This window comes from Chaetodon auriga, chromosome 19 (assembly GCF_051107435.1).
Source record: "Chaetodon auriga isolate fChaAug3 chromosome 19, fChaAug3.hap1, whole genome shotgun sequence".
Classification (NCBI taxonomy): Eukaryota; Metazoa; Chordata; class Actinopteri; order Chaetodontiformes; family Chaetodontidae; genus Chaetodon; species Chaetodon auriga.
The window spans coordinates 14,491,545-14,516,408 of NC_135092.1; the positions used below are offsets into that span (position 1 = coordinate 14,491,545).

A 24,864-nucleotide genomic window follows, 5' to 3' on the forward strand; every position below is an offset into this window, starting at 1 on the left:
TAACATTGTGATCTTCTCATAAGCCATAAACGTCACCCAGTCTGATCCCACTAGTCTGATCCAACATCTAGCATGACGGATGTTTCAAGGCCAAATTCAATAACTGCTAATGGAATAGTTGTGATAAGTGGATTTGCTTATGAAGTAAATCTCAATCGTGCTGAGTTCGACTTGTTAGATTTATATACGGTGCATTAATTGTCCAAACAGATATGACTAACTGTTCTCTCTCTTTGTCTTCCTCTGTGCTCTTTTCCAGATGTTGGAGCCTAAGGTGGATGACCCCTCATGTGAGCTGGGCGGAGTAGGAGGAGATCGAGGAGGTGTGTGCCTCCACCTGCCCCCACGCAACTCAGAAGGTGAGGAAAGCAGCCTGTACCCCTCCAGCCCCTCAGAGCCCCCGACCCTGGGCAGTCCTCACCCCTCAGAGCCTCTCACCCCTCTGGATGAGATCTACATGCCCCTCGGGGGTCTGGTGGGATCCGAGGAGCGACACAAGGTGCCTCCAACTCCACCTCCTTCCACCGAGGGTGAGGACTGCAAGAGTATGGAGGAGATGGAGATCTGGAAAGAGATGAAGGATGTGGAGGGCAGGAGAGATGAAGATGAAGAGGAGGATGAGTATAGGGCCAGCAGAAAGAGTCCAGGGAGTGAGGGGGAAGAGAAAGAAGAAGGGGACGAGGAGGAGGGAGAGAGGAACGAAGAGGAAGTCAACTTAAACCTGGTGGTGTCTAACACAGATGAAGACAACGCCTCAGAGCCACCTGACACCAACGCTCCCCCCTCCTCCTCCTCCTCCTCATTTGTCATCCCTGAGTTGCGCCTTGATCGCTCCTTTAGTGCCGATGCCCTCTCCTCACCCAACACTGATGAAGAAGAGTACGATGAAGATGAAGACGAGGAGTCTGAAGAGGAGGACGATGAAGACGACAGTGACGATGCCTACCTGCAGCGTAGCGACAGCAAGCGGCGCAGCATGGTGGAGGGCGCCACCTGTGAGAAGCATGGAGGCGGCGGGCTGAGCGTGCAGAATTCCCTCCGCAGGCGCACCCACAGTGAAGGCAGCCTCCTGCAGGACCCCCGCACGCCGTGCTTCACCTCCGACAACGCCATCAACTGCCTGGAGGTGGGGGGAGCGCACCACAAGGGCGGCTGGACACTCCCATCGCCCAAAACCCTGAAGAAAGAGCTGACGAAGAACGGAGGCTCCATGCATCAGCTGTGCATGCTGTTCTCTGGGAGGAAGGTGAGCAGCTTCACACATATAGAAATACAACGCTTAGAAATGATAGAAAACTCAGCGCCCGTCATGGTTATAACATGTTTTCTGTACTTAGACAACATTGATTATGTTGTCATTTACAACAAAAAGGAAGATAAGGAAGAGACTATAAGGATTTTGAAGGAACAAAGTTATTAAAACACACACAAACATGCACAATAACACTGGGATTGGGTCTGTAATAGTGCTCAGAGTATTTCAGTTTTTCTTTCCGAGCCTATTTACTGAGTAAAATGTACAAAACAGCTCTGTCCCCTTGAGTCTCCCAACTATTGCATCAGCAGTGGTGGGTGATGCAGGCCAAAGTGTCATTTCACTGGTTTCTGTAAAAAGGGCGACATCAAGTGGTAAAATAGAGCAATTACATGAGAATCCTGTTGCCATCGAGTCAGGTTTACATTATATGACAAAATGGCAAGTGATTTCCAAGACAGGAGAATATACATGCACATAGACTTTGTACATATTGGTCATGTGTTGCAGCTAAAGTTTTATGCCAGGACAGTCTTGTGGCTGAATATCCAGTATATTTATAGCACAAAAATATTGATTAACTGTACAACAGAATTGCTTTTCAAAAATTTTCTGCCTAACTGGAGTGTAAAAATGTGTTTAAGGTGCGTTCAAGTCTCAAAACATTGGATGCAGGTTTAGGATGTTAAAATACTAACTGCACAAGAAAAGGCACTCATATATCCATCCATATTTGTGGTCAATAATCAAACCTAAGCAGTTTTCTGACTCTAATATGCTTCCACTGCACAGAAAAATTACCTTTTAAAAAGTGTCATATAATCCTTTAACACACGAGGCTTAGTTGGTCAACATAAGGATGAAAAAGGACAGATTCAACTCAAACTCAGCACGGTTGCTGTTTTTCACACTCCCTCACGTACTGATGCTATAAACAAGACATCCCAAAACACGACACACACTGAGACAAAGAGCCAATTAACCAAATATATAATAGCAACTATTCATGCCTGCTTTCACACAGACTGCACACTTGTTTGCCCTTTTCTCTAAACACTGACGTGTTACATACAGGCAACGCAGTCACTGAGTACACAAAATATTGATCACAAAATTAAATTAGCAGAATACAAACTGACATTGTGTATTGTTATAGTTGCACACGTACGCCAATATGTTCATACAATAGCATCTGCAGTCGAGTGAAAAATGAGGCTGTCATGAAATTATGACTATGAATTGATTGATGACTTTCATAGCAGTGTATTACTCATTTTCCTACCATTGTGTATTGTTTTACTGTGGCATCCTATTGCTGGGAGTCACAAGAAAAAGAGAATTCTGCCAAACAAAATTGAATATATTTATTCAATATTTGGTTCCCAAATAATTACTTTTGAAAAGGGTTTGTGCTGCAGCATGCACAGGCAGCAGTTGTTCTAGTTGTCCAACAGAGGGAAGCATGCATCACAGCCCGTGAGCCCAGCAGCCTCATATCTTTTCCCTGCTTCACTTTGGTCAAAGTTGTGCAATGAACAATAATTCTCAGTGTGACCCTGGTATGTTTTCTTATTAACTGTGAAGTAATGTGTTTTAGAATTTCTCTAGAATTATGACGCCTTAACTGGAATGCAGACAGGTCATCTTCCTCTGCAACGATTTCAGCCAACAACACTGTTTAAAGCAGTTTTGAACGGCGCACCTGCACATCTATTTCATCAGTGTACATTTGGCAACGGCCGTTTCTCAAAGAGAGAAATGGAGCGAAAATAGAAGAGAGAGGACATGACAGTGATATCAGAGCTGCACAGACTTAATGATACACACCTGACAGAGGTGATCAAGTGCTCTCTCTGTCATGGCAGACAATCAGAAGCAGTGCTCCTTTTTATCTGCCTCTCCTTCCACAAGTCTGTCAGCACTCTCGGTAGCCTTAAATGGCAGTGTGTGTGAGCTGTGCAGAGGAGGAATGCAGCAGACAGGGCCGGAGCCTATTGGTCTTGGCAGATTCAAGGGTAATTTTACTACCTATTGGCGTCATGGACACAGTTCCTTTGAGGCTTGAGTTTCCATTATTTAAAATGATCTGTCAACGTCCCCTTCACACATAAATCTTGTGACATCTCAAGATGCAGACCTTGAGTATACGTTGGTGTGTGTGTGTGTGTGTGTGTGTGTGTGCGTGTGTCCAACCTCTGACCTGGGATTACTTATGTGTAATACTATGCTACATATCCGTAGTGTACAAGTTGTCTCAGTGATGAAAACATGAAAAGGAACAATTTTCTTGCAAATTTTGAAAATAAAGGGTAAATTAATTGATATGCACTTTAAAAGATGGTCATAATTTAGACATTTGATATGAACAATATGAAGTAAGCCTTAGCTTCCCTGCAAATATGCCAGGTTTGATCGGATGGGCAGAAATAATGCAACGTAAGCTTGGACAAACAATATAACAGACGTCTTTTTCTTGACCATTTTGGATTTTGTGTTAAAGTGTGGCTTTTTTTTCACTTGGGATCCATCAGTCAATCAATTATAAGACATTTTGCGAGGACTTGAATGCTCAGACTTGAGTTGACGTGAAGCTTTTGGCTGAAAAAGCAGGAAATCAGAGCTGTTTGATGTATAGTGCCGTGTGTGTGGTGTGCTATAGAGAGAGAAGAGTGACAGAGGAACAGACACAGTGTGCCCCCCCCTCGCCTTTTCTCCCTGTCTGTCACCTCTCTTTTCTCTTGCCAGACAGTGTTTACTTGCCCTTTAACAAGCACCCACTCTGGTCCTGTCTTTCTTTCCGCTCTGCACCTTTTCCTCTCACTTGATGTGAGTTGCCTATCATCAATGCGAGGAGAGCCAGGGACAGACAGAGAGCGGGTCGAGAGAAATAATGTCAGTTTGTTTGACTAAGACATTTTTCTTGCCTACCACTTAAAAGAAGCTGTGTCTTTCCTGCCACTGACTGACTGGGTCCAAAGCTGCTAAATCAAGCCTGGTTTATGTGTGACTTTGCCATAAAGGGATTTATTAATCTAAAGTAAATTACAACTAATTTTAAAAAAGATTTATTGCGAAACATGCTGTAGAATGAGATAAGTTAGTTTGATGTGTTTTATCTGTAATTGCGTTGTTCAAGACTATATCGGTCATCTCAGCATCTAGATTAGGTGTACTGTGACTACAAAAGGTTACTTCAAAAATACCTTTGATAGAACAACTTTAAAAGGTATCACTAGCAGGTTTTGGTATTCCAATACGCAAATCATTTGGGACCTAAAAAAAGAAGAGGTACACCACATGAATATTTAGCCTAATAGGGCTCATTCATTTGCATAGGACATTTTCTCTTAGTCACATTTGGCCCAGTTACCAATAGACTGATTGATTGAAATTCTTCCTTGAGAATTATATACACAAATTGTACCTCCAGCCAGAGATGGCCCAGATACAGAAATCACCATCAAAAACACAATAAAAGGGGTGGCTTCTAAACGTGTCACTTAAAATCACTTTAAAAGATCAATCACAATACAATGGACAACAAACATCCCAATATACAATTCAGCTAAAGTGCTGAACTGGTCTCAAAGTCCTCTATTGAAAAATACCTGGAACATCACAAAGCCCAAATCTTTGAATCACAATACACAACCCTGTCTCCAAAAAAGCTGGGACACTGTGCAAAACATAAACCCCTTATCTAATTGAAAATAGCACCAAGATGACATATCAAATGCTGAATTTCATTGATTTTTGAGAAAGTTTCCCTCTTTTAGAATTTGATGCCAGCAACATATTTCAGAAAAAGTTGGAACAGTGGCAACAAAAGACTGGAAGAGTGATGAAATGCTAAAAGAAAACACCTGGTCACCATCTCAGTTAATTAGCTTAACTAGCAACAGGTTAGAGACATGACCGGGTATAAAACGAGCATCTCACAGAGGCTGAGTCTTTCTGAAGTAAAGAGACAGACTGCGCTGACAAACAATGCAATGTCTACTGAAATCTGTGTATGCAAGGGACAAGGCTGAAAACAAATATAGACCCCGAACAGTTGAACAGCTGAAATCAAACATCAAGCAAGAATAGGAAAACATTTCACTTTCTAAATGACAGCAGTTGGTCTCCTCAGTTCCCGAACGCTTACATGGTGTTGCAACAGAGCGGTAAACGTGACCCTGTCCCGGCTCTGTTCAGACATGCTGCTGGCATCAAATTCTAAATGAGGATATCGCTTTCAAAAACAATGACATTTCTCAGTTTCAACATTTGATCTGTTGTCTTTGTGTCACGGTTTTCCAAATCATCATCCCGTCGTCCCAACCTTTTTGGAAACAGGGTTGTACACTATACAATATACAAACCAGCTGCTCCATGCTGCTCATTCATGAGGGCAGACATCCTCTCAACCATTATTTCGGTGAGGCCTTAAAGCTAACTACAGAGTTCATCATCTTAATGCTCATTATCACCCATTCCACAGAATTACAGGAGTACAGGGAGGCGTCCTTCCTCACACAGCTCTTGAACCTAAAGGGAACCAAATCACTGGTACTCCTTGCAGCATTATTATGGTATTCCCTAATTCTAGCGAAGTAGTTGTGCAGGTACTTTGGGACATCATTATAGTCAACCCTGTGAGCTCGACACATCTTCAAAACTCTCTCTTCCTCTCGCAGCAATCTGAGGCTGATTAAATGAGCTGGAAAGAGTTGCATCCTAGAGGGAAGTTTAAGGATCAACCGCACCAGTTAATTTTGAGCTATCTAATATTAGACTAACAATTGAGTCAGTGTGATAAGGATGGTATGGTGTGCCCATCACAGAGCACTCATTCAGCAGGATAGCATTTGATGAGGAGCCTCCTCTTAATAAAACCTCTTTCAAATAACAGAGCGACCACCACTGGTTAAAGAAGAAATGAGGTCAACAAAGAATTTAGTAATAATGATGTTTAGGTTGTAAAACACAAAAATAGACATTGAAAGGAATGAAAGTTTGTTGCCTAATTGGAACTTAAGGAAAAAAAAAAAAAACTCATTTCCATCAGAAGACAATGAGAGGCATGCTATGAATAGCCATATAAGACAAAACCGCTGCATGTTCTTTCCAATCAGACCATTAAATGAAACTCCCATCTTGCTGTCCAAACCCTTAAATCCTCCCTATTTTTCCAGACATCACACCATCCATCATCTTGTTTCAGTTTGTGAAAGTGTTGCATCCGCACAGATGCTGTTGCAACACACACGTGTGGATCCAATCCCGGCGCTTTTGGCTTAAGTGGGCCGAACATTTTGTTTATGGAGTCTGAATGTTTGTTTGAAATCTGGATAAATATCGACTGTCTATCCAGACGTGGGGGGGCAAACAGTTTGAATGTGTTTACTGATGGTTGTGTGAAGGCTTACATTCTGCCGTTGTGGAGGGAAGGATAAAAAGGACACACATGAGGCATAGTATGGAGTTAAGCATGCATTCATACTTTGGAAACAGGTGTGCTAACAGGTGGTGTTTCCTGTGCACGCTCACACACACTCTCACAAAGATAAATAGAGTTGGTATGTCGGAATGCACGCCTACAGGATGAATCAGAACGGCTGCAGAAATGGGTCAGGGGGAGTTCCAGCCGGGTACATTAGCACAGAACACATCTACGATTCCCAGGGGGGGACGGAGCTTTGCTGAAGATCACGAGGAACAAAATGAAACAGAACTGGAACATTTGCTTCTCCCCTTCATCACTTCTATGTCATCACTCCTCTATCATTTTTATTACACAGACTAGATATTAAAACAGTAAAATCAATAGTTTATAAATTACATTTTTTAACACTGGCAACAAGAGGGAGGTGAAATCTCTTGTGTCGCTTGAGTGACGTTCAAAATTAAACACTCAAGCAGTCAGTTCCCTTTTAATGTTGGTGCATCCCACATGCATTCAGCCCATCTGTTACATCTGTCTGAAACAGACCTGCAGGCCACCGCACAACTAAATTAATGTTCTCATCTAAGTTAAATATTGCTGCTTTAACCTGGTCATGAACAAGGACCGAAACTGGGGAAATACATTATTTAGACTGCCGTCAACTACAGGAAACACTGCATATTACGCTAGAGTTTTTAGGCTAAAGCAAGCAGACTAAACACTACAGGATGACCTAATACTAGGCAAACACTTCACACAACCTCGTCTCATTTAAATGGCCCACTTTAGCCCTTAAATATCAAATAGAACCTATACAAATAGTGTGTGCCATAATTTAGCCTACAATAACAATAGTCAGGTGTTTTTCCTTATGAAGATACCTTTTAGAATAGCATACTGCTTATATGATGGGTCAAGTGTCCCAAAATGAGTTTGGAAACATGTTTGGATACCTTCGGAGTATAGTGTCTTCCATTTCCTGGACGTCCACTGAATGTCCACTGCACTTTGAGAAGCAGGATAAACAGAAACAGGAACCTCAACATGCTATTTTCGGCCCGTGTACAAAAATGTTAGTAAACTTCGTGTACTGTTAAGTCATCTTAAAGTACGTCTGCTGCATGTCTATGCCTTCAGCGGTCTTCCAAGACAAAGCTATTAGTGCTGACCTCTCCAGGCCCTAATGTGCATGTTTCTTGTAGTTTAGCTAATCTTAGCTCAAAGGTTATAGTGTGAAAGAGGCACAGCGCTTGCTGATAACATGACTGGGATGCATAGCTCACATGTGTCAGTGCACATGACCAGAGCTAATAATAGCATGTTTTTTAGTGAATGAGCTGGATAAGAGTTTCGAGGAAACAGTTTAAAAATACTACGTAAATATGAGAGCCAGTCTCGTCCTTTCAAGTGTTGTTTGTCCAAATATGAAACAGAGCAGATCCCACAGGTAGTTTCCCTGTAGAGCCAAGGTGTAGAATCAGCATGAATCCTGTGACAGCACTGTGACACACTGAACGTACAGTACTGGGTTTTCTTCTGTTTGGTTATACAGAAGGTGGCCTGGAACGGACAAAAGGTCCCCCAGGGTTCAAATCCATGAGAGACAGAGCCAGGCTCGATATGTCCGCCGCAATGCTAAATGAGTAACATGTAAATATTTACCAGGCGGACTGAACAAGCTCTCAGGACAGTCAACAAAGTGTCCAGTCACCCAAGAATGTATTGACAAAAATGTGAATGAACTGAACTGATGTTTTTCAGTCCATGGCGTTTTTCTTTACACTGTTTACAATGAAATATTTATCCATCCATCCATCCATCCATCCTGCCATCCATCCATCCATTAGTGAGTCCTTTGCAAGGCTCTGACATAACTAAGACACATTACACAACCAGATGGTCCTCTCACATTCTCTTTCCATTATTCCACACGACTCTCTCCAATCTTGTTATTTACAACCTTGGCTCGAACAGTCTCAACACATTATGAGAAATTATGGCGCTTTTAAACCACACACACACACACACACACACACACACACACACACACGTTTGCGTTTCCTTCACTTTTGGGGACATTGCATAGACTTAAATGCCTGTCCTGGTCTTATGCTCACTGCCTAACCGTAAGCCTTTCCCAAACTTTAACCTAAACCAAACCTCAGCCAAGGTCTTCATGATCAAATGTAATGATTCACATTATGGGGACATGTGTTTTGTCCCCATAAGGGTGGTCAGTCCCCACAATGTGACCGTGTAAACAGATTTATGCCCCCACAACATGAGCAATACTTGTTCACACACACACCATGGCTACAAGCTTTTAAATAGAGCTGGCTTTTGGTAGCTAGTTAGTTAGCATTAGCTAATTAGCTTATGTTAACACAGTGAATTAGTGGGAAACTCCATCTTGAGCTGACTATTTTTTCAGCTCACTTGTCTTTAAACAAGAGCCCACATGGTGGCTACATATGTCATATAATGCTAAAAGAAACAGGCTAAAGAGGCTAAAGTTATTGTTATTATTAGTGTATTGCAAAGAACCTGCTAGCCCTGGTATTGTCATATAATGTAAATAAAAATGTGTTTTATGTTAAACTAATTGCTCTAATATAGCTCTGTTTAGACACATACTATACATAAACATGCTTGGAGCAAACAGGTTAGATTTGTGCTTTATTGTTTCACTTTTACAAGAGAAAGGACACCAGCCTTCAAACTCTTTGGTCACAGAGTATCATTCTTATCAGAGCTCCATGTTCAGCTCTTCAACATGTGGTGGAAATCAAAGCTCAATAGGCCTGACATGCCTAGTTACACTTGCTAAGCTGTCATTGGTCAGTTGCTGTTCAGGGGAGGGGTCTGGCACCAGTCCGTTGTGTCAGTTTTTTGTTTCTGGTTTACTAAATATACACATCTCTCTTGGATGTGTCCTCTCACAGACTCTCAGAGACAAGTACATGAGATAGTCCGGCCTCATAGATAGCCACACTGACATGAAGGGGAAATCAACCACCAGCTGAGCAACTGTGATAGCAAGTACGAGTCTTCTGGGGGGAGCGATCACTTTCACTCAGCCCTGAGAGAGACATTTCACTCTGACCCTGATAGAGACATTTCACTTTAACTGTCATATGAAATATTTTCGTATTATTAGATTAATTCTTCACATCTGCTTATTACATTTTCTTTCCTGCCAAAAGACGGAATGAAGTTAAACATGTGTTTTCACTCTGTGAGATTTAAATCGTCTAAATGAGATGGTTGATAACTATTGTGCAATTTTTCACCTTTTCCTGTGTACTCCTGTCGTTACACTTAATGATTAAATTCATTTAAAACAGTATGAAACACATAGAGAGAGGCATCAAAAGCAAACGAACCCTTTGATGGTTCCTCTGTCGTTTCATTTAGGTTTAAAACTCAAAGTGCCCATATGGCTTAAGAGTACAACACCTGAAAGATTATTTAAGATCATTTAAAAAAAGAACAAAGTAGCACACCTCTGCTTTTTTCCCCTGAAATGAAATCTATTCGTCTTATCGAACTTTGCAACTCCTTGTGCTCATGAGAGTTCAAAGCTTCCCACGCTAATCCTTCTTTGCCAGGGACGCTCCCACATGGCCAAACACTCAGCCTGTGTACCCGTTTTTTTCTCTCTCACTCTTTCTCTGCACTAAAACACTCAGCCGGCTCCACATGGACTCACCCCGTCACAAACCCCAACCGCAAAAGCTAAGCTAGCATTGGTTTTGTTTATTTGTTAGCGATTGTTTGTCCGTGATTATTGGGGGGTTTTAATGAGCTGCCTGGTCACTGCTGCTGCTGAACGGTATATGCAGGACTGTGGGAACATGCTGTTTCCACCCATTAACTCTGATATTGCTGTAACACAATACAGTACAATGTGAATCAAAGATATAATAGTGTCCTTTGAAGCTGATTCCAAAGGATTATTTGTTCCTGGTTGTCTCCCATTAGAACAAAGGAACACAAGCAAAATAGAACAAGTCAAACACTGAATGTCAGCGTGCACAAGTCTCTCGCTCAGTGCTTGTAACTCAATCCACGCTGTTCACAAGGGCGTAATCTTGAGCCAATCATGGTGTGTGTGAGTGTGTGTGTGTGCGTGTGTGTGTGTTGGGGGCCAGCCATCAGCACAGTGAAATAAAGCACTAAGGGATAGCCAGTGAAATTTGTTGGGGTGACCAGTTTCCCCTGTTTTGTATATTGGGGGCAATCACGCCCAATGATCAACATGCTCACAGGTGGCTTCTTTATGTGATAAATTATTAACATAAAGACGTTACAATACAATCCAGCCTGCCAAAGCCTGGAGGTGGGGAGACAGGGCATTGTTCCAGTTAGCATCACCTGGTTTGGGCGAGCAATAAAGACGTAGACGTAGATTGTGGCGTTATGGGGAAACCAACTCAGGGGAGTATGCAACATTGTCATCAACAATTTCCTTGGTGACCTTTAAATTGAAACTTCTTTCTTTCATATGCCGTAATGGCCTGATGTCATGGCACTTTGTAACTGGATGCATGTCAGCAGCCCCACGCTTTTCCCCCACCTTAGTGCCTTCCAGTGTATGCAGTTGGGTCATTAAGTGACAGGACTTTGGATGCTGTAACTGGTACAACAAAGCCCTCTCCTAACATGCAGCTAATCCAAGAAAGGATCCAGAAGGCCCCTTGTTCCATAATTGTGTCCTGTGTGTGTTTTAATGGAGGTGTTTACTGCACTTGTTGCCATAGCAGTATTTTGGCTGCGGGAATCAGTTACGTAAATGTTGATAATGGTTTCTCGTATATACATACACACGCACATATGCACATAAACATACACTCCCTCATCTTTGAATCACGAATGTTCAAAGATACTCAGTGAAGTTGACAATGGATGATACACTTTGGACTTTGTGCACATGGGAATTAATGATGTTTGTGCAAATAATTGGTTAATACAACCACAAAAGTCAAGTCAGTTTTATTTATATAGTCAATATCACAAATCACAATGGGCCTCAGTGGGCTTTGCAATCTGTACTGCATACATTTATCCTTACACCCTTGATTTCATGCAATAACATTTTGTAAAGGAGAAGCTGCTAGACACAAGCAATACTTTAACACTGTAACAGTGCATTGTTCTTGAAAATTGTGGTCAGGGTGGACATGTGGGCATGCCTTCAGCTGTAATTCCCAAACCACACCAAGAATTGTCCAACACTGATTGATCAGATAATTATCTGATTTAACATGACCCCAAACCTTCATGGAGTTAAAACTGCGCATACGAAGAGACATTTGGAGCACACAGAGGGATGTGTGCACCTGCAGCACTTGAAATCAGTAATTGCACCTTTAAATGCTCACTCAGTTCCATTTTAGGGAGCTTTTTACAAATTGTTCAGTGATGTCATGCGTGTCGGATACACAGCTTTTTGTCCGAGTCCCTGTGTGTTCTGTCTCTGGCGTAAAAAATCGTAAACAGAGTGAGATAACAAGAACATGGTGTACTTTATCTGCATGCCAGCTATGTGGTCCACATCAGCTCGAACCCTGGCAAGGTTTGACTTCTAGACAACACGCAACTGTGTAGCGGCACATGCACGAACAGAACACAGACACACTCACACAATCCCTCGCGCTCCCCAGGAGGCCGGAGGCAGGGTGACCAACGCTGGTGGGATGATGGGAGCACACATGCTGTCCTCACAGGACGGGAACAGGGTCAAGGGAACAATCAGTCCAGGAGGTAGAGAAAGGGAAGTCAGAGTTCGTGCCTTCATGTTAGAATGAAGCACGTATTATGAAATAAGACATGGGGTTGAATAATCTTTTCTTCTGCCTGACACTGGAGTTTGAAGCCTTTCTGCTGCTCGCCGTTTCCTCAAACTTTTATGTGTTCCACATGTGAACACACAGTACTATCACACCGGTCCTCAGATAATCTATTGTAAAAGACTGTCACTATTTTTCCATCCCCTCTTTCCTGGCATTTATTTCTCATAATTTATGCAATAAACAGCAATCCCCATATAGAATTATTGTATATGTGCTTGTTACAGTTGACTTTTGGTTTTAGTCTTTTCCCTTTTTCATAATAGGCACAGTTGTGTCTTTTAGTGCTGCTTGGAGTCTGGTCTTTCCGGCCTTGACGAGTTTATAGCTGATGTGTGATGTGTGTTTTCAGTCTTCTTTTTATTTATGCATCGCGTGACGTTTTAATGGATTTTCACATGGAGAAGAATGACGCTATCACAACAAAATGTACCTTTTTGAAGACGTCAAGGCTAACTTCTTTGCATTATATAACAAAAATTGAATGAGGCTCGTAACTTCCAGTTCAATTTTTTAAAAACACAGGGAACAGATGCTTCAGTCTTCTCTGTCACATTGAGGCCGACACAGTCACGTATTCCATGACAGCTATGGTGTTTGCTTCCACTGGGAGGTGAAGCATGGCCTTAACATGGGTGTGTGTGTGTGTGTGTGTGTGTGTGTGTGTGTGTGTGTGTGTGTGAACCGCATCATTCCCCGGCTACCACAGTTGGAATCTCGTTTGCAGCATTCCTCCCTTCCCTCTCGCCGGGATTACAGCTCATCCCGACATGCTGCTTTCCTAGAAATAATTTTGCCTGCGTGGAACCCAGCCTTTCATTTTACCTGTGAACAGAATTCCTGCAGCAGCTAATTGGTATATCGCAGCACCTGCACGACACAAAACCTTAACTTTTAAGGTAGATATTACATTTATCTTTCTCGACGTCTTACCACATAGAGCTCTGTGCTGCAGACCTGTCAGCAGAATGTCAGCTGAATGGGAGTGGAATTTGTAGAAGAATTGGCAATCAGCCCTGTGTTACAAGGTCAAGACAGTGTGTCAGTGTGATGGGCGTCACTCACATCAGTGTTCAAGAACTGTACTGCAAGTAAGCATGAGGAATGCATTTGCAGGGATGCAGTTATTATTCCATACATGAACAGCGCTTCACCTTGGTAATACATTAATAAGAATAACGACCATTGACCAGGAATGCTATTATTAGTATTTAAACAAGATAGTGGGTAGAAAATAGTACATTATATAGTGCATGTATCACAGCAGAATTACACACTTTATAAGTGTATTAAATCCAACTTGACCAGTGTAATAGTTATTTATTCTAAGACAGAGACACATTACAGTAATTAATGTATGCGCATGTGCAGCTGTAATAATGAAGATATTTGGATACTGCAATGAAATCCTCAATAAATCTCTTAAACACAGTGAAGCAAATCATGCTCAGAAAGACTGTTTGACTGTACAAGGGCAGCACGTTGTTTTTCTTTATTATCTCTCTATCAAACACATCATCATCAGACAGGTCCTTAGATGTTTTCATCCACCCCGGGTTCATAAAGTGGGCTTGATATACAGAAATAACAACTGTCATCTGCTAATTGACCTGAGGAGCATGTGTCACTAATGTTTTCTTCCTGTTGCTGCCTTATTAGAAGTGAGAAATCCATCATCTTTGCTAATTGCCTTATGAGAGTGTCTGCCAACAGGGAAGCCTCAGAGTCTGGCTGCAACAGATTGCAGGCTTTGGGTAAAACAGTCATTACTGTCATTAGGCTACTGAAAACAAATAATGTAATTTATGGAGCCAATGGAGCATAATAAGAAAACATATATTCATGGTTTGCCCCATTATTACTGCAGCCAACTGGGAATCATCAGCCCAGTGGTGCTCCTGATGGCGAGTCTGTGCATAACTGCCAGCTTTGGAAAGAACTGTGAGGCCACGGCCATTAAAATTCCAAGCGGAAAGGTCATCCGCTGGTCAGAAAATGTCAATAATGTTTTAATAGATAGCACCAGTTCCAGGGCTGAGTAACCTGAAAGCTTTTCAGGGAAGCGCAGAGAAGTGACGTTGTAACGAGCATTGTTCATTAACATCCTCTAACACGGGAAGGACTTATGCAGGAAGCAGCCATCTCCTGAGCCGTGCCGAATAACAGGAGGCAGAGGAGAGTCCGATCAAGAACACAACAAACACATGCACACACACACACACACACACACACACACACCCCTCTCTCTCTTTGTTAAAATCATACACACACACACACACACACACACACACACACACACACACCCCTCTCTCTCTTTGTTAAAATCATACACACACACACACACACACACACACACTAACATGCAGACAATGCACCTTTTGTATCTGCTTTCATTATGTAGTTTTTGTAGGAATGAGTCAGCATCCTGTCTGTGGGTCACAAAGTTCAGATATTATTTAATATGTGACATTGTCGTGTGTGTGTGTGTGCCATCCAATTACACAAGCTCACACGCTCCCACAGAAACACACACACACACATACTCCCATGGCTACAACCGCAAGTTTGTTTTACCCCAAAATTTCCTTTTATTTGTAAAGGAAGTTGGAAAAATATTTCCTGTGACATAAATTGGAACAATGCAGAAAAAAACAAAACATGGCATTAAGGCAGTTATGTAATCCCACATCAAAGATAATTACAAAGGCAAACACATCAGGAATGTTTTCTCAAGGCTTTTGAACTGTGAGAAAAACTTAAAAAACACTCAAAGCATCACCTCCATATATGGATTAGATTGCTTGATAATCATTCCAGCTCCCCCACTGAGGTCAACATTTGGTTTTGCGCTCTCTCCCCCATGTTTCTTTGTTTAAACATCAGTTTATGCCTTTATTAAATCTTTTTTTCTCCATATCTTGTTGTATGTTCTGGCTCTGATAAAAGCTCCATTGTTCCTCCAGTGCCCCTCAGAGAGAGAAAGAGCCCGGTCTTCTGTTTTTTGTCTCCTTCTTCTTATTTTCTTTCAACTATCTGGCCAAGATCTACCAAGAAGTGCAGACACGAAGCAAGGGCCAAATTGTCATCACAAAGAAAAGCAAGCTGTGTCCAGTTATTTGCTTGGTTTACTAATACCTGTTTTGCATTAAATTAAAAAACGGCACGTTTTGCCCACATAGAAGAACTGGAACTATAACAGACTTTTATTGCACAATAAAGGTCCTCATTTCTGGAACCATGTGCTTTTGGGATCACATCTCTGCAGGGTGTGTGTTTATCAAGGATCGTATTCCTGGGAAGTATGGACCAGGACTAAAAATACTTCTACTTCAGAGTATTAACTCGAGAATTAGCTTCACTTTCGTTATGTCGTAAAGTTCGGTGCAGTAAAATGGAATTAATTATATTCCTCTCTGTAGTTACTGTGTGTAGGCGTATTGATACACCACAGTTTTTTAATGTACAGCAGCTTGCACTTTTCATCCAGATGCCCATTTCTTCTCTGTTATTTTTCTCATTCTCATGGTTTCAGGTGTAACAACATGGACAATTTGGCCACGTAAAAGATTATTCATGCATAACCAACATGTGTTGAAGCCTTTTTTTCTTTGGTGACAGTGCAGTAGATGCAGTCACAGCTTTGATGTCTCAAATCATCACTGTTGGAGATGTATTTTCTTGCTGCTGCGTTGGGCAGATTTGTAAATGGAGCCATTATCCAAAGGCAGTTGAAGAAGTGTTTTACCTGTCATTGTCCACCTGTTTGTGAGGACAGTCCTGTAGAGTTATTTTCCAAGCGTAGTTTGGGGTCACTTAGGACTGATTTAATTCTCCGAGAAGCCTTAGAAACAGGCCTGAATCTGATTCCCTTTCATTTTTTAGCTGTCGTACAAAACAGTCTGCTGCGTTGGATGCTGCAGGCTATTAAGTTGTTAACATGTGTGCCACACTCACACAAAACAGCGAGTGATAGCTGACAGTGACTGTGATTCACATTTCATCCTGTGCCAAGCTAACCTACTGCTGTCTATCTGCTGTTCATTGTCAGATTGTAGAAGATAGAGAAGGAGGCTGGTGTTCTAAAGAATAGTATGATTTCAAGTGCAGATTGACCCATTTTCCTGTGCACCAAATATCACCCAGTGAATTAAAATGGTCTGGTCCGGTAAGTCACATGGAGACAATCATGGGAATCATTTCCTCTACTTGTGCACTTTATAGGTTCCACATCCTGATAAACACATGACTTCGGTTAAATCTGTCATGCACTCTTTCTCCGTTCTTTAAGAGTAGAGAGTGAAAGTAGAGACTAGCAGCGAAACCGTAACTGAAACAGATTGTCTCTGTTTTCTCACAAATATTAGCTTCCCAAATGGACCATGAGGTTTAAATCACATTTAACCCCATTTAACCACATTATTTCCAGTTCAGACAGTTCCCAGGTCTGCAAGCTCAGTACACAGCGAAATGTTCAAGTATTTATTGAGATTGAGATGACCAGAATTTATTGCTGAGGCGGCTGCAACAGGCTGTTAATACTGTGATATTTCAGTAGTTGTACAGTAATCCTGTAGTTACTGTTAAAACCTGTATTCACATCAAAGCTTTAAACCAAAGGCAGGAGCAGGGTAATGATGCCAGGTTGGATGACGTTACTGTGTCAGGCTAAAAAGGGTATGATACACACGCACACGCACACACAGGTCAGAGCAGAGCCACACAATGCCAGGAAACTGGGGTCTAGTGTAGTGCCAATCCAAGGCTGCACTAAATGGAGTGGGAGATTGTCTGGGTCCTTGTAACATTGTTCAGACGCCAGCTTTTCAATTTGTTTTTAAATCAAAGAAGAAACGGGGGAATGAAAGGGAAGGAAGCAGCCAGAGGGAGGTCTGATGAAGAAAAGCAGCAGGGGTTGAACTGGTGGGAACAAGTTTAAACACACAAAGACCAAGATTCATTTCTCCACCTCTGGGGTTTTGGGTTGTTGGAGGATTTGGGAGTCTGGGTTGACTGGGTCAAGAATGCTTCAGAGCTGTGTTGAGAATATTGTTCCTATGGTGTGTTTGTTAGTGCAGAGCACAACTGAAGAATGTGCAGTTTGTTGAGACAAAGATAGACAGTTTTGCCCCGTCTTATCAGGAAATCAGCAGCCGACTGGTGTTCCAAACTTTCTTTGGCTAAACAGTCATGTGCTCAGACCACGTGCATATGTCTTAAATGTTTTCCTTAAGTTACTTTTAACACAGAAACGTGTTTGCCCATATTATTGCCTTCACACGTGCATTCATATATAGATGCTATACATCGGACTGGCTGCAAAGACACGTGCGGAGCACACATGCAGCCAGTTTAAACCTCTATCTGTGCATCTGCACAGTCACCCTGCAACCCCGAACAGCGTGTCAGCATCTGCATCCCAGGGGGCTAGATTGTCTTGTGGTCTTTGGCAGATTTGGTGTTTTCTTACTGTCTTAGCGAGGCATGGCCACAGTCTATACACATAAGCTTGCACACGCTTGCGAGCGCGCGCACACACGCGCACACACGCGCACACACACGCATACTGGGGTTATTTTTAGAAAAGGCTCAGACTTTTTTATGCTCCACTGGCCTTTGCCAGGCAGTGTGTGTGTGTGTGTGTGTGTGTGTGTGTCTAAGTCTCTTTTTTGTGCGGGGGCCCGGTTGGGGTCTTGCTGCCAGAAGGAATACAGAGAAAAGCCGAAGCATAAAAACCTGAAAATAAACCTGTGATGCTGCAAGATTTTTATTTTTTATTTTTTACTAATAATGCTAATAATACCTTTGTTAATTACACCTGGAGTCTGATCAATTAAATACAGTGTATGGCAAAACTGCTCCAATTAACTCGGTAGTCATGTAGTAAATAAGTTAAATATAAGTCAAAGCTCATCTGCTTTTTGCATGTTGCCCTTAATGCCCTGAATCTGTGTCCAATTAGAGGCTGGTTTTCAGTGTTCAGGCAGGAAGTGATTACTTGAAGTCCATAACGACCCCTCTCCCATAGAATTGAATCAATGCGTTCCTATAGATTTCACCCTCACTATAAATGGGAATTTAAAAAAAGCTTGACGGCCATTTTATTGTGTATGAACCTGTGGTGTTTTTATTAAAGACACCTCTTCCTCTTAACTGACTTCCCACTGACAAGATGCAGTAATGTACTGTATCCTGATTTGTGGTTCTGCTGTTGGATGTAGACAGGAGATCTGGCACTGTGTGCGTGTGTGTGTGTGTGCAACCTCTTTCACACATAGTTGTCAGTTAATTAGTGGGATAACCCTTCAAGCACAGCTAGTGATTTTCACTATTCACACATGCAGCTACATTCAGGAACATTTCCAACTTCGGCCTTTTCACACATGCCATGCCAGAACTGGAATAGATGGGGCAAGGGACACTACAGCAGATGGCAATAATGCAACACTTTTGGATGCCAACTGCCATAAAACTCAACAGAAGAAGAAGATGGGAGGGCGAGATGTTCTTGTATTTAGTGGAAGATGTCTCTTATTATTTTCCGGAACATAACAGGCGAGGCGTTGTCTTTGTCCGGGTTTGTGAGACTCATAAAGTAATTTTTTTGGTGACCTACTTGAATCAAAAACACACATTCGATTCATTCAAAGGAACAAATCAAATATCACATCAGTGGAGCCTTTGATCGCATTGCTTGCTCCATATCAAAGCACTTTTCGTCAGATGTCCCTGCAAAGTTTCTGCTTTCATTCACAACACAGAAGTACCGGCATTTTTCCTGAAATGTTACGAGGTCTTGAGGTGTGAAAGTGGCGGAACAGATTTCCCTGCCCCTGTTCACACATGACCCCGTGCAGGAAGTGTTCCTGAACATTTCAGGGGTAGGCTGCATGTGTGAAAGGGGCATATAACAGAGATGTGATAGGTGAAGCAAAGGCCTCTCATAGGTCAGGTCTCAGAAAATATTCCGCTTTATGATCTGTCTTTGCCTGCTGCTTGAGTGCCTTCCACATTGTTCTTTAGATACTTGTACAGATGCAGTCAGTGGGTGGTGTGTGCACCATGATTCTAAAAAGGCATCCAGTCAGTCACTTGCTAATGCTAATTGTAGCAAGAAGGCAGGCACACTTCACCATGTGCGCATCCATGTGAGCCTCATCCAGAGGGAACATAGCAGTCTAGTGTGAATGAGCATCCAGCCCTTACACGCAGGCAGGTAGTCGGACAAAGGCTGAACCATCCACAGTCCACCTCTGAGTTCCTGTGGCTACACAGCATAATTTGTTCCCCTGATACCCCCGAATAATCCTGTCCTGGGGGGCTACATCAGGACAAATGTCTCTGAGGAGGTCAAAGTTTGCATGGTTTTCCACTTGTTTCCTGTGGTTTCAGTGGAAAGCCTGGTTGACTGGGGCTGTGCTGTTCTCTCTGAGATCACTGATTGGATTTTTAGACTCTTGTGACCCTCAATGACTTAATCCCTGCCGTTGCAACCTAATACAACTTGTTTGCAGCCTTTTGTGGAAGGATGATCTAGAGGTGGAGGATATATAGCAAATATTTTATTGTGGTGTGAGAATGCTCGTCTGAGTTTTGGTCATAGTGCTGTAGATAAGAGGAACTGATGCAGTTTTCTGAACTTTTCTCAGGCATTCATTTTGTGAATCAAGCACCAACAATCATCAACAAATACTATCATCCCTGGTTGAAAATATCAAGCTTTTTGTACAATACAACATTAGCTGGCAAACATACACTAAGCTTATTTTAAATCATGAAAATTGACAGGGATAACAAACCCTCATATGTCTTTGTACCCATCAAACTGCAGCTCTAAAAATATTTTGTTCCAGCTCTTAGCTTGCACTTATTTTTAGACCGCTCCTACATAACATACACCCATTCCCCTTTCACAGTCAACTGTGACTTTAGTCAGAAAGCGTTGAGTGCATCAGCGTACACTTCCTCTAATGACAGTCTGAGTCTCAGTCAGAGGGAGCGGGCAGAAAGATGCCCTGCTGTCATCCAGGGTTGTATCAGACACATCCAGTCACAGACAGGAATTACTAGATAGTTAATTCATTATCACTCCAATGTGAAGAACGAGGAAATCTTTCAATAAGGACGCCACAGTCAAGGATATCAAGAGCTGCACTGAGGTCAAGGAGCATCAACACAATGTACTCCCCCAAGTCAGCATTGAGCAAGGTCTAATTTACAGCCCTGACGTGAGGATGTTAGAGCTGCTGACAGAAACCTGAGGCACATGTTTTAAAAACCCGTGTTTCTCTTATGGTCTTTGTAAGTTGTGATGACAAAGGCTTGTTCAAAACTTTAGAAATGAAAGGTTCTTTCAAAAGCAGCTATTTTTGCTGAAGTCAGGAAGAAGACTGCCAAGGTTTTTTGTTTTTGTTTTACTGAGAAGACAGTTTCCTTTGGTCCAATGGTATTGATCAGTTCCCTCACCCTCCAGAGACTTGACAGCGGTGTTAAACAGCATTTATGAAGGCACCAGGTGAAGCACAGTTAATTAAGATGGTCAATATTATACAAATTCTGAATTCCAATAAATGGAGAATTAAGGTTTTGTAATTTATGTCTCATGCAGCAGTTTCATCTAATGCATAAACATGTCTCCTCTTCTGTTTTTCTCTGGTGTTTGCACTTGTAGGTCACTGACACAGCTTAACATGGGTGGTGTGTTGACCAGGTTCAGCAACAATGCAAAAGTGTAACAGGATATTTCTTCGGGCAGCTGGTTTATGTCGGGTGGCTCACCATAGATGGATGCATAATGCCGGAAGCATTTGCTCATGGGACTAAACGTTATTGTTGAAATACAATAATGGTCCCACGAACACAATGTGCACACACATTTTCACTGTATGCATGAACAATTGGATGCACAAATAGACACTGATATGTTTGCCTTTAACCATCACAACTGCGGTACATGACTAGCTCTCAAATTTTAATCTTAAAGGAATAGTTTCACATTTTGGGAAGTAAAGTCAGACGAGAAGATTGATACCACTCTCATTTCTCTCTGTTAAATATGAAGCTACAGCCAGGATACCATTAGCATAGCATCTGGAAACAGCTGGTATTGAGCTTCTTGTCTAACTCTCAGCAAGAAAGCAAATACATGTAATCTCCCAAAATGTCAAGTTATACTTTTAAAGGGCCACTCCACACAAAATCTATCTTCATCTTAATACTGTAGGCGGTTTGTAGCTTCCTTACTGATGGATTACAACAGCTGTGGACAGCTTGAAGTCAGACAGTCACTATGGATTGTAAAAAGCAGAAAATGGCAGAAAAAAACGTGTGAAGAAAGTAGATATGGATTGTTGTGTTACCATTGTTTGAGGGTTTCTAGGGATACTTGATATGAATCCATTATAACTGACCGAATTTGAGTTGCTGTTCTCCCTCAGTGACAAAACTACCAACTTTTATAGCCAACTTTAACGGCCACAGGGTGAGTGTTTTGGGGTAGAGTGTCACTTTGACCTCAAAACAGCGGCTTGAAGAAGTGAAGGCCAGCCATGAATGTCCTCAATTTGCCAAGAACGCCCTCGCCCTGAAGGTGGAAACTCAAACTGGGTCCCCTGAAGACAGAAACACACCATGTGTTACCAGCTGTGGCCAGTATCTCAGCTCAGATTCAACTGTGTGTTCCTGTAATACAATGGTTCATTATTTAGAGCCTCTCACACACACACACACAATGGGGCAGCTTCAAGCCATCAGATTAGTGGAGATTGACCCTTTCCCCACCCTGAGGCAACTTCCCTTTTTCTCTTAGCCAATCAAAGCGGTGGGTTGGCAGAAAGTGTAACGTGAAACCAGGGGTCTTGGCTCAACACTTCAAACCTAGGGCACAGTTGGAGGCCGACAGAAACAACAGCCGTAGTCTCTCACACTCTCTCACTCTCACAGAATTTCCTTACTTTGTTATACCCAGACACACACTGCTTACCAACACCATCTGCTGCATACACACGCTCACGTTTATTCAGCCAGATACAGACACACATCTCTGGGAGCTGTTCCTTAGGGGGATTTACACTGTGGACCGCTGCTATGGATTAAACATTTTGGTTGCTGGCTGCGTGTGTTACAGACTGGACTAGTCTCAGTCAAACCTACATGGACACACCGAGGACTCACTAGCTCACCGGCCAACTTAGGTTGCCATTGCCTGCTGGGGCTAGTTAAAGCTAGCTTCAGTATCTGCATGAGGCTACAGGGCCCTCTTTCTGTGTGGAGGGTGGATGATGCAGTGTGTGCTCTCCTTCATCTCCCCTCAGCTGAGCTCCGGATCCCCCTGTAGCTGCGAGGTCAGCCCCGACGGGACAAAGAAGAAGAAATCCAAGAACCTGTAAGTACTCAAACCTCAGTTGAGTTTTTCCCTGTGTGTTTCCTATCTGTGGTGAGTTTCAGATGTGTTTACCTTGAATGTGGATTTTAAAATGTGACAGTATCACACCATTGTTTAGGAAGACAAAGCTTTGTGTTCTAGAGTTAACTTGAGTGAGTGAGAGGCAGCACAATAGCTAAATCCTCTCAGCTACAATAGCATTGATCACTTCTGCTTTCAATGTTCAGTCATTAGCCTTTTATTTTCATGCTAATTTCATCAACATGTCTATCCAGTCAAAGGGTAACATTTTCACACCCATCCATTATTTTCAAGAGATCTCTCGTGTCCAAACTAATGTTGAATGATCATGACATGTTTCAGCACATGGGGGGTTAATTGAGGCATATTCTGACTGTGTGTTAGTGAGGGCGTGATTGTATTAGTGGCCTGTTGGGTTTACCTGTAGGGTATATACCTCAAACCTTGGGGCATTTAATTTAAATGAATTTAAGCTTCAAGCTTTAATGTAAGAGCCAGATGTTTTGGGCATTTTTACAGTCTGTGCATCTGTTCACAGACACAATTTAAGCTCAAGATGACAGTGGAAGTTGAAGCCAATCATTTAACGCTGATCATCACCTACTTAATTAAGTGGTAAATGATGTGTGTGCAGCTGATGAGCGCGGTACCATATGTGTGTCTCACATTCTCGGCAGTGTGAGAAGTAAGGTGTGTGTGTGTGTGTGTGTGTGTGTGTGTGTGTGTGTGTGGAGAGTGACGAGTGTTTGTTTGCGTGCGTCGACACCTCAGTGATTCATCAGCTGTTGAATGAGCTTTATTCACGCTCCCGTTCATCAAGATGAAAGCACATTTCACGCCGCGAGGACAATAAAAGCACTCACATTGGCTGTCCTTGGGCCTGATGGCTGCCCATTCTTCTGCACAAGCTGTGTTTTTATGTTGTTTAGTTAACCGGCAGATTAAGTGATTAAGATTCCACAGGCCTTTTCTGGAGTCCAGAGTGTGTTGCCTTTTTTGTCCGCTGTTGCAAACGGCTTCAGACCCGCTTTTGACTGACCCGTGATCAGCGTGGTGGGACAAATTGAGAACGAAACAACCTTTTGATTCTGTTTAACTTGATGCAGAGAAGACAAAGAAAGGCAGGAATGACTCACTGTGAACTGTGTACCTGAGAAGAGCCGTCATGGGCACACAGAGTTACTGAGCCTGACTGTATTTGTTGGCATTGGTCATGGTTAGCAAACAGTGATTTGCTTACCAACAGTAGGTAAACACACATGCATCATGAGGTTAGCTCATCAAATATTACGCACCACTCTGTCCCCGTGGAGGATTCTTCAAGCAGCAAAGTATATTTAGACTAATATGATACCATCAACTGTAACAGCGTGGAATAGGATGTTATATAATTAAGTATTAAGATTATATTTAGAGTTCTCTGTCTTGATATAGAAAACATGATGGAGTACATTATGTAATAAATTGTATAACATATCTTTATGGGACATTTCAGCTTGGTTGAAGACAATGGATAGGGTTGTGTACAAGTCCTTTCCTTCTTTATATCCCTGCTGCTTGGTCTGCTATTATCACCTCTTCTAGTGAGTTCACACACATTTTTATGGCGGACCAGTCCCTATTTCTTCCCTTGTTCCAGTGATAGATCGTTCGCTATGTAAATATCAGATGCTAATTGCCTTTAATGGCTTGTGTGTTTTTTGCTCTTTTAGAGGCATCTGTACTGCACAGTTGTGACAATGATGAAGGCTGCATGGAAAAAAAAAACCTTTTATCTCCTGGAGACAAAATGACTCCTCATCACTGAGAGCAACCCTTTTCTGTAATAATTAGTGAACATAATGAGGATCACTCAGAAAGCTTTCCCAGCACGCTGGAGACGTGTTTACACACTCGTCTTCTGTTTCTTGTATTTGCAGTCTTTGTTTCC

At 42.3% G+C, this 24,864-nt stretch overlaps 1 protein-coding gene across 6 annotated transcripts in view; it reads left to right on the forward strand.

The window, feature by feature from the left end:
- Window positions 1–24,864, forward strand: part of rgs3a (regulator of G protein signaling 3a) — a 120,890-nt gene that overhangs the window by 83,345 nt on the left and 12,681 nt on the right. For all 6 annotated transcript variants that reach the window (XM_076757340.1, XM_076757339.1, XM_076757338.1 and 3 more), the window contains 2 exons: window positions 260–1,246; window positions 22,843–22,913. In XM_076757340.1, coding sequence (XP_076613455.1) covers window positions 260–1,246; window positions 22,843–22,913 — 1,058 coding nt within the window. The remainder of the gene's footprint in view (window positions 1–259; window positions 1,247–22,842; window positions 22,914–24,864) is intronic.